Source organism: Sarcophilus harrisii, chromosome 1 (genome assembly GCF_902635505.1).
Source record: "Sarcophilus harrisii chromosome 1, mSarHar1.11, whole genome shotgun sequence".
In the NCBI taxonomy this organism is placed as follows: Eukaryota; Metazoa; Chordata; class Mammalia; order Dasyuromorphia; family Dasyuridae; genus Sarcophilus; species Sarcophilus harrisii.
Window position 1 is genome coordinate 51668407 of NC_045426.1, and position 15687 is coordinate 51684093.

Consider the following 15687-nt stretch of genomic DNA (forward strand, 5'->3'; position numbering starts at 1 on the left):
TAAAAGATCTTAAAAGATGTTTTTTGAGTCTTTTTATAGAGGTCATGCTTTTTGTTTTGTTTTGTTTTACAATATAATACCAATAGGAGAAAAATTAAAAGATTGTATCATGGAAGAGCTTCCCTTGACTTTTTTTTACCCTACCTTGTAAAAATTTTTCCACATGTCTGCATATATATGGGTGTATTTACATTTCATGGGTGTTATTTAAAACAACCACTTTAGAATCCTTTCGGCTCATATTCCTTCTCTTTGGGCACTTGGAAGCAAGCAGAAGTTAAAACATTTAATTTTCCAGAAGGCCGTTTCCTAGTGAAAACATCTTGAATGACAATAATAGTAAACTGAACTGTTTGCTGATTCTGTTGTGCTTATATTATGGAGGCTCTGCTCTGATTTTTTTCTTCTGGGGGATGGGGGCCACCACAGGAGTGATCGTTTCCAGTCGGTTGAAGTCCTTTGTTTCCGGGACCGGACCCTGCAGGGGATGAGGGACATCACCCACAGCATCATCTTTGAAATTCAGCTTCCAGAACTGGCATACAATTCAGGTAATTGCTCAGCCTAGGAATCAGCCTCCTTGTCTTTGAAACAGAAGCCGATTGTTACTAGTTTCATTTCCTTTTCCTCTTCCTCTTCTGTGATGATTAAGATGACAGAAATCAAGCCCTTTCCACATCGTTGTTGGTGAGAACAGCCGCTTTGAGCCCAGAACATCTGCTCTTCGGAAGGGAGCAAATAGAAAGCATCTTTAGAAAATGAAGAAAAGGATATTCAGGCAGAGATTTAAAATAAAAAACGAACCACAAAACTTTCATTCCTTTATGTGGTTCTTACAGGATATCTTCTCTCAAAGTAAACTAGGGATCCGTGCACTGGGTCTGTTCCGTCTTTGTTCCCCTGGAAGGACGTAGGATAAGGAATGAGAATTGGACTGAGGATTTCATCGAGACAGGAAAGCCTTCCCTCTGCCAGTGCAGGCTGGCTCTTTACCTCCAATTTCTGGTCTAGCAAGTTGCCCAGAGGGCTGAGAGACGCTGGGCCCGCCTGGCTGGGCCCCTCCGGCCCAGGCTCTGAAGCTGCCTCTGAGCCTGTGATCCCACCCGGGATAGGAAGAGTGACTGTGAAAGCAATGCTGCCTCACTCTGGCATTTTGGGTCGGAGGCTTGGGGGTAGCAGACGGGAACAGGGGATGAGGGCTGGGGACATTGGTGGAGATCCATGTTGCAGTAGCCATGACAGGAGGAAGAGAGGGGCACACAAATTTGGTCATCCTATTTCCCGCCTCCCCGCCTCAGTTTCCCTTAGAGTTGAACCTTTGGCAGCTTCTTTCTTTCTTGTCTGGCCTCCTTGTGTATTTGACACAACAGTGCCCTCTTCTGGCCCAGTCTAAAATGGCATGTTTCTCATGCAGTCACTTGATCAAGATTCGTTCTGGGAATGAGCCTTTTTGGTTATGTTTTGGAACCCTCTGGGGTTCTTCAAAGATATTTTTTCAAAGCCTTTTCTTTGAAAAATAATGTTTAAGAACCAGACTTGAGATGTCATTGGTTTGGGAACTCCTGGCTGGGAAGTCTTTCCCCACCTGCCCAGGAAGCCACTGTCTCTGCAGCCACCGGCCAGCGAGGAGATACTTAATAAAATAAATGAAAATACAATAAAAACAGGCTCCATGGCCTTTTAAAAATAAGCCAGCATGTGGCCTGTGGGGATCCTTATGGATGGGTGACTGGCCGCGCCCCCTTGAGTTTGACTTCTCCAGCTTAGAATACTGAGAGCCTCAGTGCTCTCACTGGGGAGAGCCTTTGAAGAGCCATTGTATGTGTTTGTATGTGTGTGCATATATGTATATGTATATATTTGAATTGAAGCCTGGGAGGTTTTGTTAACCTCTGCTTTGGTTCATACTTTAAAAAGTCATTTTACTTATTATATTCCAGTTAACACAATATAGAAAAAACACTGAATAATATTTGTCTCCAGAAGGAGTCCTTTAGCCTTTTTCCATTTGTCCACTAATACAAGTTGATCACCTTACATACTTGTCATTTTATAAGGCCAGGAGACCTTGGAGGCCCCCTCTAATTCTAGTTCTCCAGCTGTAGAACTCAGAAGAAGTCATATGGTCTGATGATTTGGGGTGTGGAACCCTTACCCTGCAACTTGCCAGTTGTGTAATTTGGGGCAAATAATTTAGCTTCTCTGGGACTCAGTTTTCTCATTTGAGAATGAATGGGTGGGACTAAATTGCCCTGAAATCTCTTCCAGCTCTGCAATTAGGATCCCCTGACCCAAGCAGTGAGGTCTGGGAGATACAACACCTGTGTGGGTAGGAGGAGGAGAGGAGTCCTACACCAGCCTGCAGCTGGGAGTTCTGTTTTCAGGAGGGATGATGGGAAGCGGGAGAGTTCTGCCCTCTTGATGAAGTGAGTCAGCATCTGTTGTAGACTCATTTGGTTATAGATGAACAGTTTCTGATGACTGCTGTTCAAACCACTGCTTTGGGTAAAGGGCATTGATGTCATGTTTATTTGGAAATAAATTGTATATTTTCTGTGAACACTCAGAATGCCTCTTCTGTTTGATATTTGATGTTTGTCTAATTATGTGATTGATCAACATGGAGAAAATACTAAACTATAGTTCTTTAGGGCTTTAAAAATGATTTTGTTCTGTTAGTAAGCATTTAATAAGTATTTTCCATAGGGCAGACTGTTCTAAATGTTGACTATATAGAGGAAGGTAAAAAATAATCACTCCCTATCCTCCAGAAGTTTATATTCTAATGGAGGAGACACTAGATAAAAGAATAGATACATGCAATCTACCTGCATGGTAAAGGGAAAGCAGCCTTAGAAGTGAAAGCTTTTGCACTGACAGGAGAAGGCCTACTGCAGAACGGGATGGCTGAGTTGAGTCTTGGGGGAAACCAGGGGTTCTGAGAGCAGTCGGACTGGGAAGGACCACAGCCAATGCAAAGGCACAGAGGTGATGGATGGAGTGTTGTGTTCAAGGATCAATAACTAGTGGGAATGGAGAATACATGGAAGGGAAGAAAGTGTGAGGAGACTGGAAAGTCAGGATGGTTCCTGACTTTCCCCGTCTCTCTAGAACAGGGGAATAGAGGAGGGTTTGGGGAAAAGGTAATGAGTTCTGCATTCCATGTATTCAGTCTGAGATGCCTACAGGATATATCTAGTTCAAGAGATCCAATAGGTTATAGGTGATAGGTTATTTAGGAAAGAGATTAAAACTGGAGATAGAGACCTTGGGAATCATCTGTATGGAGATGATAACTGAATGCATGGGAACCCATGAGATCTTCTAGTGAGATGATATAGAGGGAAAAGAGAGGAGAAAAAAGGGATCAGAATAGAGCATAGGCTGTAACAGTGATGAAACTCCATCCTAGAAGATGAGAGTCCAGAGTTCAGTCTCTTAAAAAACCCAGAGAAGACAGAGTAGCTAGGAGGAAAGGGTGCTCAGCAGTCTCAGAGGCTACTGAGAAGCCTGAGAAAAGGGCCATTATCTTTGACAACCTTGGAAAGAGCAATTTCAGTTCAATAGCCAGATTGCAAAGTTTATAAAAATTTTTTTCCCTTTGAATTTGTTTGTATTCTAAACTTAAAAAAAAAAACAGATAAACATGTCCATATACATAGTAGAATAGAAAAAGAGGATTATATATGAAATTGTGAATTTCTGTTATGCATACTTTGTTTTTGTTTTCAAGTATATAATAAATGAATTGTGCTACTTTCAAAACTGTCTTGCCTGTCTGTGATTCCTTCTAGCTTATCTTTTATTCTCTTCTGCTCATTTAAAAATGCTTCAATGATTTTTGATTTCCTTTCTTGGTTTCCTATTTCTTTACTCCCTTCAATCTCCTCCAACTTTCACTGAAAATAAAATAAAAAGGCAGAAAAAAGTATCAAATATACTTAATCAAGAAAAACAAATTACCACATTGGCATAATCTGAAATCTTATTCTGCAGCTTGAGTCCATCCTCCTGCTGTCAGGAAGTGGATAATACATTTCATTTAAAATCCTCTGGAAATCATAACTTGTTATTTGCAGACCATAAGTAGACAACTTTTTAAGGATGGTTAGCTGAAAAGAAGAAGAAAAATACAAGTATATCCCTGCTAGAGCAATAGAATTTAATGAGACTTGGTTTAAGGAATCTGCAGAAGAGAAGAGAGTAAATGGGGATAATAGTGGGGCCAGTCTTCTGGAGAAGACTTCTTTAGAGAATGAATTAAAGGAGAGACAATCAGATAAGGTGTTAGAGGGATGTGAGATATCGGAGAAGGGAAAAAGAAGAAACATTTCCAAATTCTTCAATGAATTATACAGTCAAGAGGGTGAAAAAAAGTTGGTACTGGAGGAGGTTTGAAATACCAAGGTTTGAAAAAGTAGGAGGGAGAGGGAAAAGTAGAGCCTTTTCTGTGCTTTATCATGAGCACTGTGTATTTAAATATAAGCATATTGGAAAAAGTCCAATAATATGAATTGATAAACCTCAATTATTTTGTATAGAACGTATTTTAAATTCTTAAATTCATCGGGAATGGAGCCAGATATATTATTTCCATTTTAAGTATTCAATGCTAGAAATAGAGCTAAGCCAGAAAAAAACTAATTACAGTTTAGGTCCCAATGTGACTGAACATTTACTGAGTCACCTCTTTGCTGAAAATTTATAGACCTCCCCAAAGTAGGTGCATATGTCTTCCCAAGATACTTAGATAGAATCATGGTTTCACATGATGTCCTTAGTTATGGGTGAGAAATTTTGTGGCACAGCAATATTATTATTGTCATGTCTGAAGTCATTGTGTCACAATCTACCCCCAGCCAGGGTCTTAAATCCCAACTCTGCTGTTTTATTATCTATATGATCTTGGGATGGTCATTTGATCACTCTAGACCTCAATTTTCTTGTCTGATAAGGTTGTTTTAGATGGCCTTTGAGGTAGGTCACTTCCTGCTTTAAATTTATAGTCCTATGAAATTACAATTTGAGACCAGCTCATTAAAAAAAGAAAAAAAAAGTCCAAAGAGACTGTAAGTCAGAAAAAGTAAAAATACTTTTTTCTTTTTAGGAAAGAAGATAAAGACAGTTGTATCATCCAGAGTGCAGTAATGCAACTCCATAAGACTAACATAAAGAAGATTTTGGGGGAAATTCTTCCAAACAGAGGGATAGCTCATATAAGTCCCTATCAGGTGGCTTTTTTCCCCTGAAATACCTGGGACAGGAGTCCAGAGGGTACATGCAAGATGTCATGACCTGAACTCTCTTCGATTATTTTTCTTCTTTCTTTTCATTTTCTTCCTGCTAGTTCCCATTCTTTAGCTTTCTTGAGAAGAGGAGGTTGTTTGACATGACTTTAGCTAAGTGAAGATTTATAAAAACCTAATAAAGTGTAAAAACATTAGTTAGATGGGAATTTGCTTTTACTGGATTCCCAGAAGAGAACAAGTACTATATTATTTATCTGGGCTCTTAAAAGGTAAAACCTGTGGCTTTAGCATTTTGCTCCTCATCTTTTCCTTGTTGGCTTTATTTAATTTTGTAGATTGCCCAAAAGCTGTTGGTTGGGAAAAGAACCAGAAAGGAGGCATGGGCCCAAGGATGGTGAACCTCAGTGAATGTATGGACCCCAAAAGGTACATTTTCCTTTTATAAAAACTGATCTTTTTTTGGACTTTCTGGGCCATGGTCTTGGCAAGCACCATGAATGCTTCTAGGAAAAGTGCCCTAATGATCCTGAGCTATTACTCTCCATTATCTAGGCTGGCCGAATCATCTGTGGATCTGAATCTTAAATTGATGTGTTGGCGGTTGGTGCCTACTTTGGACTTGGACAAAGTTGTGTCTGTTAAATGTTTGCTACTTGGAGCTGGTACCTTGGGCTGCAATGTAGCCAGGACATTGATGGTAGGTGTGGAGTGGCCAATGGAAACTGCTTTTAGTTTGTGAGGCTATCTTGCCTTCTCTTGTGTTCATTTATATTTCTACTGTCTCTTCCAAATTAATCATTCAAATCATGTGATGTTCTAGGAACTTAAAAGTTAAGTGCTGAGTTGTTCCATGTTTTTAGGCACATCTGCTTTTTTCCAGGGTCCAAAAACAGTCCCACTCTGCTTTCCCCTTAGCCTAGTTAGTACATTCTTAAGGAATGCAAAAGTCCTTAAAAAAAATCATCCAGGACCAAATACAATTGGTTTTTTGGATTATACATTCCACTGTTCTCTTCCATAGGGAAATGGCTTTTCTGGTGGAAATAAAAAGCTGGAACTTCATTCCAAATTAGGCTTTTAGTATCATGAAGCGGGAGCTATCCATTTGATCCAGATACTGTTCTTTTTGTCAAAGCCTGTTTCAGGGTCCTCATTGCCTGTAGTGCCTTAGTAGAAGAGTCAGGGGGTCATTCTTGAGTGGGTTTCTGAAGCCTTTAGGCTAATATCAAATGCTGTTAAGCCAAACCAAGAAGGCCCCCGAGATGCTGAGTGTCAGAAAGAGCCCTGGAAACGAAGCTGAAAGCACAACCTTATTGCTGTATAAGATCAGAATCGGTTTGACCTTGAAGTGCCTGCTTGGGTCTGACTTAGTAAAAAGCATACACACATCTGGGGTAGAAAGGTCCAAATACAGAGAGCCAGAGTGGTCAGTAGAGCATTTTTTGGATGCAGATGTTTCATGGCTCTGAGCTGGAAAGTTCCTTGGAGGTCATTTATCCCAGGCCCCTCCTTTTACAGTTACAGAAACAGGCTGAGAGAGGGGAGGGCCTTAGAGTGATCAAAGCTCTCCCAAGGTCATTAGACTAGGAAGTGGTCTTTGGGCCTCCAGGCCTGGTGTTTTTCCCGGTGTAGTATACATAGACCACCTATTAGGTTAGTGTGTGGTTTCATCAGCATGGGGCACTCCTGGTGAGGAGTCTTCCTCCACCATGTTCATTATTCAGCAGTGGAGACCTGAGTGGTGAAGAGACTTATTTGATCTGTGGGGGTATCCCAGCCAGCCAGTGGGGCCTTCACCTTCTCCTTCCTGCTGTCGATGCTGGCTCTCTGCTCACTCTGCCGCACTGTCTCTGTATTAGGAAGGTTAGGAATCTTCAGCAGGGAAGAAGCTCGAGACACGGGGGCTTTGGTTTTAGCACTATAGTTAACTAGTTGTAGGCAGGTGATTTAACTTCTCTGGATCTCTTCCCATTTTTAAAATGATGTGATTGAATCATGTAACCTCAAGGATCCCTGAGAAGACTGGGTAATGAGAGGGTATGAATTCCTGAATGATATGGACAGCTCATCCTTCTCTGGATTTTATTCACTAAATTCAAGGTCAGAGGAGATAGTTTTAGGCCAAAGTGAACAGTGCTGTGTTACACAGTGAATGGTCAACATGGAAATGCAATGCTAGAAATTGAAGCTCAACATAGATATGTGTAAGGAGGCTAGTTCTCCCCAGGGGTGACTTGCCAAGGGAAGCTAAGGGCATGGGTGACATTTCTACCTTTTGGAGATGACGCTCCCACAGAACTCCCCACTGTCAGAGACACCAGTGTCTGAGATCATCAGTCTGACCCAGCATGTTTGGGCTAATACCCAGGTATTAGAGACGATGCAACTGTGGTCAGAAAAACAAACAAGCTAGAAGATTGAGGTTCTGGATTGAAAAGTGCCTGATGTTTTTGCACATCAGTTTTTGACCATTGGCTTTATTTTGAAGTGACCAGGTGACTGGCTATAAATCCAATCCTTTTAGAGAATTTGGAGCGACTCTTTGTGAATAGGCTTATTCAGAGCAAACATTTGTCTCATATAGGGCTGGGGAGTCAGACACATCACCTTTGTGGACAACGCAAAGATCTCCTATTCGAATCCCGTAAGACAACCTTTGTATGAATTTGAAGACTGCTTGGGAGGAGGAAAGGCCAAGGCCCTTGCTGCTGCAGAGAGGCTCCAGAAAATATTTCCAGGAGTGGTGAGTAAAGGATTCTCAGAAAATGTAGATCTTCTTCCTTGCTGTGTGTGTGTGTGTGTGTGTGTGTGTGTGTGTGTGTGTGTGTGTGTCAATTTCCCATCAGAGGCTTAATATCTGCTTATCCATAACATATCTACTAGGAAGCCAGACTTAGCTGAACAAGAGGACTAACTTCTCCTTTCTCCTGTTTGTTCATTTTGCCATTGTTCATTCAGCAGTATTATGTGATGGAAAGGGCACCCAGGCCACAGTTAGAGCGCATTGGAATGCTCACTCTGCTTCTTGCTGCTTGGCGTGTTCCCCAGAAAATTCCTCACCCTCTTTGACTCTCAGTTTCCTCTCTGTAATAATAGAGGAGGTTAAAACACTAATACACACACACACGTTTATATATATAAATGTACATTGTGCTTTAAGGTTTGCAATGTTCTTTACATATTTTATTTCATTCTCACAACAGCTCTGTGAGGGAGATACTTTTATTATCCCCTTTTATAAATGAGAAAAACAACTCTAAAGCTCTGTCCAGTATGCTACCCTGCCTTTCCTGAACAAGCTAAACTAGAAAATGCCTTCCAACTCCAAATTTTTGAGCTCCAAGCTTTTAGTTTATGTGCCATTTTTGTGAAAAAGCCTGCTTTTATATTTCTATTTATTTTTAAAATTCCCTAAGAAAAGAATTAATTCAATTAATGCATATTTAGTTCCCTGCCCTATGTTAGACACAAATAAGAATATAGGAGGCTAAGATAGCCATTCCCCTCTAGGAGCTTAGTAGAAAAATCCTGACCCCTAAGATATGGCATAGACCAGAAAGGAGGGGGCTGTTTCTAGGCAGGACTCTTGTCAAGGTTCTGCTGTATGACTGCTTTTTGCACCTAAGTTTCTTCAGCTGTAAAATGAGGACCTTGGACTAGATTATCTCTTTTAGCTTTAATGTTCCATGGTTCTAAAATATTTTGTTCTTTATTATATGTTTGATTCTGCTTATATTATTTCCTTTTTTCTGGGGAAATTCCTGGAATTCCCTCTGACTTGTGCTGCTCTGTAGCAATGCATTTCTGAATTTAAAGAATAAAGATAGTTTGCTTTCTCAAGGATCTCATTTCACTATAATTTATTGAAATCATAATAAAGACTGCAGGAAGGGTGCCCTCCTATACCTCACTTCCAAACCCCCTTGCTCCATATTCAGGATTTGTACATATTGGGATCAGTCCATCCTGGAGCCAGGCCGCTGTGCCAGGATTATCGATAGCCCCAAATACTGGTATTTAGATCGTGATATACCTAGGAGTAGAATAAAGGACATGTAAAGAACTCCTTTATATGTGTTCATTCTAAAGTTCTTTGGAATATAGTGATCAGAAGTAAGCCAGATTTAAAAAGAAAAAAGACTATGATGGTTTGTTAAAGTTAACTTAATTAACTAAGTTAAACTAAAAATATGTGTGCCTCTATATTTGTCATTCTCTGGCTGTTTCTACCTCCATGTTCCTCTTCTTCTTTTTGGAAAAAAGAGCCTCATCTGACTAAAATATCTCAACTTCTGACCCCCAACCTGCCTAAGTCCTTCCCGGTTTTCAAGCCTCAAATCAAATACTCCCTTGGCTACAAAGTCCCATTGACAACTCTCATAATTGCTCAGAATTTCTATAGTATTTATTATCTGTGACATTTTATATCACTTATTGTTTTATATCATTTTCTTTGTTTAATATTCTACCTGTCTTTGACCCTATGGAATGGAAATAGTCTCACGCATGATTTAGGAAGTGATTTGACCTAACAGTTTAACCAGGCTCCCAGAACAATTTTGGATATACTCCAAAACTGTTTATAGTTCTGATTTTCTAAATAACTAGATATTTGAATTGTAGAGTAAAGAGATAGTAAGTAATTCAAGAGGAATGATGCAGTGCCAGAGACAACCTTCATATATATCAGTGTTTTGCTAAGATAGATAGGGAGCAGATCTTTTCTTTTAAAAGATTCAGGAAGAAGAGTACCCTCGTGGGCTTTCTTGTCCCATCATCCTGCCCTAGTGAAGGTTAGAGGAGTAAGGTTGACATATGGAAGTATTTTTTCCCTTAGATGCAAATTATCTGCTACAGGTCTCCTTGTCTTTGATTCAAATATAAAGTGTTTTGGGGTATTCCTTTAGAATGCTGCAGGATTTAATATGAGTATTCCTATGCCGGGTCATCCTGTGAACTTTTCCAATGTCACCATGGAACAAGCTCAGAAAGATGTGGAACAACTTGAGAGACTCATCGAGGACCATGATGTGATTTTCCTATTGATGGACACCCGGGAAAGCAGATGGCTTCCTGCAGTCATTGCAGCAAGCAAGAGGAAGGTACAGTACTTTAGTTTTTTTAAAAATACACATTTTTAAATGAATTATGTTAGGAGAGAAAAATCAGAGCAAAAAGGAAAAGCCATGAGAGGAAAAAAAAAAACGGAAGAAAAAGAAAAAAACTGGACACAACATGTGTTGATTTACATTCATTCTCCATAGTTTTCTCTCTCTGGATGCAGAAGGCATTTTCTATCCAAAGTTTTGGCCTCTTTATTTATTTAATTTTTTTTGAGCATAACCAATTTGTAAAGAATAAATTTGCCAATAAACAGGATCTCAGCTTCCTCAGCAAAACCAAGACCCTGAATGAGAGGATATCTCTCTTTTAAAGTTTACAAAAAACAGAACTTCATAGGTAGAGAACAAGTTACGATTGGTTAAAAGAGCTCAACATCATGAATGTGGCCTCTTTACTTAAAAAAAATATAAATACTTATTTAATTTGTATCCATATAGGCCTCAATTTACAAATAGGTTGTATTCCAGGAGTTTGTAAATCAATCATTTAAAATTCAGAGCATATTTTCTCATGGAAACTGAGTGATAAATGGTGATTGGTTTCCCAGAACAGCTTACAAAGTTTATTTAACTGTAATCTAGCTGAACTATAGTATTTTTAGTCATATAGAATCAGCTCCCATTTATAAAAATTTCTATGTGAAAGCATCTTTTTATTTTCCAACTATAACATAGGAACACATCTTCTTGCTTCCCCCCCAATTCCTTTCCAGCAGTGCTATCCTCCAGAGGCAGGTTAAAAGGAAGGGGATCTGGGGCTTAGATGGGGGAATGGGGAAGAATCCTAAGTAGAGTTTATAATTGAGGAGTGACTTTATTTGGATCATTTAACTCTAGCCATATCAATTTTTTTTGTCTTAAATTATTAAGGTTCACAAAATAGGGCTGATTTCCATCTCTGCATTGCCCTACCTGGGATCTTATTAAAAAGATTTGAGGAAAAGGAAATTAAATTCTGGTGGCCAAATATTAGATTGTCTGAAGAACTTCCAGTGCTGGTGTAGTTTTGTTTAATTCACTCATTAGTTCTTAGTATTCTTCTTTTGAAGAATTTAAGGTGTTCTTACACAGGGAATTTTGAAATTCAACAACTTTTAAAAAATAAGTAATGACATATCCCCTCTACCTGAAATTAGTAGAGTTCTATTGAAAAGTGAAGAAACAGTAATAAATAAATAAGGATCAAAAGAATAAGGGGGAGGAAGATCAGTGTGCAACAGTCAGAGGTTGAGAAGTTTGTTTTTTAGTTGTTGTTTTTTTTTGTTGTTGTTGTTTACAGATTTTGACCTCCCTTTTTGACCCACTCCATCTTATCTCTGCTCACTTCTTTTGGATCCAGGGCTGTAAGACACATTCTGAGCTTCTCTTGGTTTCTGCCATGGACCTCTTAATCTGGAGACCACACTATTTCATTTTTTTTTTTTTGTCATAGTGGTCCTGTGTTCTGGAGTGTTGGGATTCCACCCAGTTCTACTGATCCAGAGGTCTATTGAACTTAGCTATTTGTCATAACTGTCACAAGACGTGACACAGATAGTGTAAGGAAAACATTCTTAATAATCAAGATTTTATCGCTTATTTTAGTAACAGTAATAAAAATGTTGGTTATATATTAAAATCTAATCATTCACATGGAAATGAGAGTACAACGCTGTTTTTGTTTTAGAAAATTATTTTCTCACTTGTAAATTGAAGTTTGTAGGGGATGGTACAAGTAAGTTCTTCTGTCTTTGCTCTGTGAGAATGAATGCAGATTCACACTTATTTCATTTGAGGCTAATTTTGTGCTGGCAGATTAAGATTTGAAAATAATAAGGGAGTATTTGTTTTAAGTGGGTTGTGGACTTTCCCTGCCACCCTTCCCAGCCCTTAAAGCTGGGAAGATTAGCCCCTTCTAGGAAGAACTATTAAGAGGCAGCCACCTGGCGTGCTCTAATGCCCTTCAGCTCACAAATTGTGCAGTCACCTTGACATCTTCTTTATCTTAATCCTTTGAAAAACCTGCTCTTCAGCTTAATATGGTGATCCATGTCAGCCAGGGAGCTAAGCTTTTTTTTCAGTGTGTTCCTACTGCTTACGTGATAAATTCAAAATTTGCAGTCTGATATTCAGTATCCACCAGGATTTGGCCTCAACCTCACCTTCACACCTTATTTTTTTCTGCCTATTCCTTTATTCCCTCTAGCGTAATCCCCTCTGTACTCTAGACTGGTCTACAAAGTTTCCCAGTGAATAGGCCTTGCTTATTTCTGGCTCTACTCTCCTTAGCTTTCCTCCTTGCTCCTCCAGTCCTTTAAGGCCCATCTTCTTTTTAAAATTTTTTTTTCTTCCCCAGTTACATGTAAAAAATGACATTTCTGTTTTAGTTATGCATGTACCTTTATTTTTCTTACATGTTTCCTTATGAATCACATTGGGAGAGAAAAATCAGAACAAAAGGGAAAAACCATGAGAGGAAAAAAAAAACAGAAAAAAAGGAAAAAAAAGTGAACTTGGCATGTGTGGCTTTATATTCAGTCTTCTTAGTTCTTTTTTTGGATACAGATGGCATTTTCTATCCAAAGTTTATTGGGAGTGCCTTGGGTCACTGAACTGCTGAGAAGAACTAAGTCTATCATAATTGATGATTCCACATTCTTGCTATATATTCTTGGTTCTGCTTGTTTCTCTCAGCATCAGTTCGTGTAAATCTCTCCAGATCTTTCTAAAAACAGTTTGTGCATCATTTTTTGTAGAACAATAATATTCCATTACTTTTGTATACTACAGTATGTTCAGCCATTCCTCAATTGATGGGTATCTACTAATTTTCCAATTCTTTGTCACCACAAAAAAAGGCTGCTACAAACATTTTTGTACATGTGAGTCCTTTTCCCTCTTTCATGATTTCTTTAAGATTTAGACCCAGTAGTGACACTGCTGGATCAAAGGTTTTGCAGTTTTATACCCCTTTAGGCATAGTTTGCTCTCCAGAATGGCTGCTCCCCAGATTGCTCTAGAATGGTTGGATCATTTCACAACTCCACCAACAATGCATTAGTGTCTCAGTTTTCCCCAACATTTATCATTATCTTTTCCTGTCATCTTAGCCAATCTGAGAGGTGTGAGGTGATAACCTCAGAGTTTTAATTTGCATTTCTCTAATCAGTAGTGATTTAGAGTATTTTTTCATATTATAGATGGCTTTAATTTCTTTATCTTAAAATTCTGTTCATATCCTTTGACCATTTATCAACAGGGAAATGACTTGTATTCTTATAAATTTGCCACAGTTCTTTATGTATTTTAGAAATTAGGCCCTTACCAGAACCACTAGCTGCAAAAAATTTTTTTCTCTAGCATTTTGCTTCCCTTCTAAACTTGGCTGTATTAGTTTTGTTTGTGCAAAAATTCTTTAGTGTAATGTAATCAAAGTTTTCCATTTTGCATTTTATAATGTTCTCTAGTTCTTTGATTATAAATTCCTCCCTTCTCCAAAGATCTGATAACTATCCACTTACTCTCCTACTTTGCTTATAGTATCACCCTATATTCTTAAATTATGCCCATTTTGACCTAATTTTAGTATGGGTGTGAGATGTAAATCTATGCTGAGTTTTTGACATTATTTTCCAGTTGGCCCATCTTCTTTGTGATACCAATCTCTTCTAAATAGCCTAACACAGTGAGCGCTGCCTTCTCTGAATTTGTGTAGCTCCTCCCTATATTATATCTCCATCTGTCACTTGATACATACTGCCTTGAGGTGTTTGGCACCTTTGCATAGATATACAACACATATGGATACAAAGACACGTGTGTGTGTGTGTGTGTGTGTGTGTGTGTGTGTGTGCATGTGTGTGATTAGATTGCTAACTCCTTTCAGGCAGGGACCAACTGGGACTTGCCCTTTTTCTGTTATCCAGAGCACTTTGCATACATGTTCTCAGTAGAAGCCGATCCATTTATTGGTTTGTTCCCTCTGCTTATGTACACAAACTTTACTTTGAGTCTTGGGCTGTTCTTACCCCTCTTCATTTCTATTTGTGTTTTTCCTATTTGCATCACTGATTTTTGCTATTATTGTAAAAAGAAACAAAACAAATTGTAACTTTGAGCTAAGTAAATGAGTTGTTTAGCTCCTATCACAAAGACTGTCCCTAGGAGTCTATTTGTACTCCTTTCTCATTGCTTAACAGCTTTCAGGGAATTAGAAAGCTTCAAAAATAGGAGAATGAGTCTCCTACTGAGGGATCACAGTATATTCTCATGCTTTATCCAAAATAGTGGTTAAAAACTTTTCTTAGATACTGTTGGGTTTGATGCTATACAAGGAAAGTCAAACGTAGGCCTTGACCTCTAAAAAACTAGTCTAACACACCCTTCTATAGAAATACATAGAAAAGACATACTCCCACCTAGACATGGAGGCCAATAAAGGGGAGGATTTTTTCTTTGTGGTATGAGGAGGAATAGTGGCCATTCTGTATGGAATGAGAGGTCCTTGCTAGGAAGTCACCACTTGGTTTATTTAAATATGGGCTAGGGCTCCCTGTAATGTTTTTGAGAATCAGAAGGCTAGGCCTGGTCATTAGGCAGCCTCCTTTCTAACTTAAAGAATAGTTGACTACATTGAGACTACAGGGATTTATTAAATTATCAGTGGAAAAGGTTCCTTGAATTATGTGAACTGATAATCCCATGGGCCACTTTGTAGGCCTTGATTGTTGCTTCACGAAAATGTCTAAAATAAAAACAAAATTGATTGAGTATGACAACTGGCATGCCATTTATAAAGTCTAGTTGTTTGCTTAAATTTTGTTTTCTTTTTCATTTTTTTTTCTTTTTGACCTGATTTTTCTTCTGTAGCACAATAATTGTGGAAATATGTATTGAAGAACAAACAACAAAAAAATTGTTATACAGAATGACAGAACAAAAATCTCTGGGAGCCCGGGCCAGAGTTGGGGACTCAAGCCAGAGCTAGGGATCTGGAACTAGGGATCTGGGCTGGAGTTGAGGGCTGAGCTCAAGCTGGGGGTCTGAGCTGGAGCTGGGAGGCTGGGCTGAAGCTGGGGGCCCGAGCCGAAGCTGAGACCCAAGCTGGAGGTAGGGGCATAGATTGGAGCTGGGGGCCGGGACTGGACCTGGAGGGCCAGGCTGAAGCTGGGGACCCAAGCTGGAGCTAGAGATCTGGGCCAGAGTTGGGGGTCAAGTCGAAGCTGGGGGCTGAGCCGGAGCTGGGGGGCCCAAGGTGGAGCTAGGGGTCTGGGCTGGAGCTGGAGGGCCAGGCCAAAGTTGGGCACCCCAGCTGGAGCTAGAGATCTGGGCTGGAG

At 39.4% G+C, this 15687-nt stretch overlaps 1 protein-coding gene across 3 annotated transcripts in view; it reads left to right on the plus strand.

Annotated features, from left to right (window-relative positions):
• Positions 1 to 15687, plus strand: part of ATG7 (autophagy related 7) — a 257079-nt gene that overhangs the window by 43621 nt on the left and 197771 nt on the right. For all 3 annotated transcript variants that reach the window (XM_012543600.3, XM_031955275.1, XM_023498187.2), the window contains exons 9-13: positions 430 to 551; positions 5585 to 5675; positions 5802 to 5946; positions 7834 to 7992; positions 10157 to 10351. In XM_012543600.3, the coding sequence (XP_012399054.1) occupies positions 430 to 551; positions 5585 to 5675; positions 5802 to 5946; positions 7834 to 7992; positions 10157 to 10351 (712 nt within the window). The remainder of the gene's footprint in view (positions 1 to 429; positions 552 to 5584; positions 5676 to 5801; positions 5947 to 7833; positions 7993 to 10156; positions 10352 to 15687) is intronic.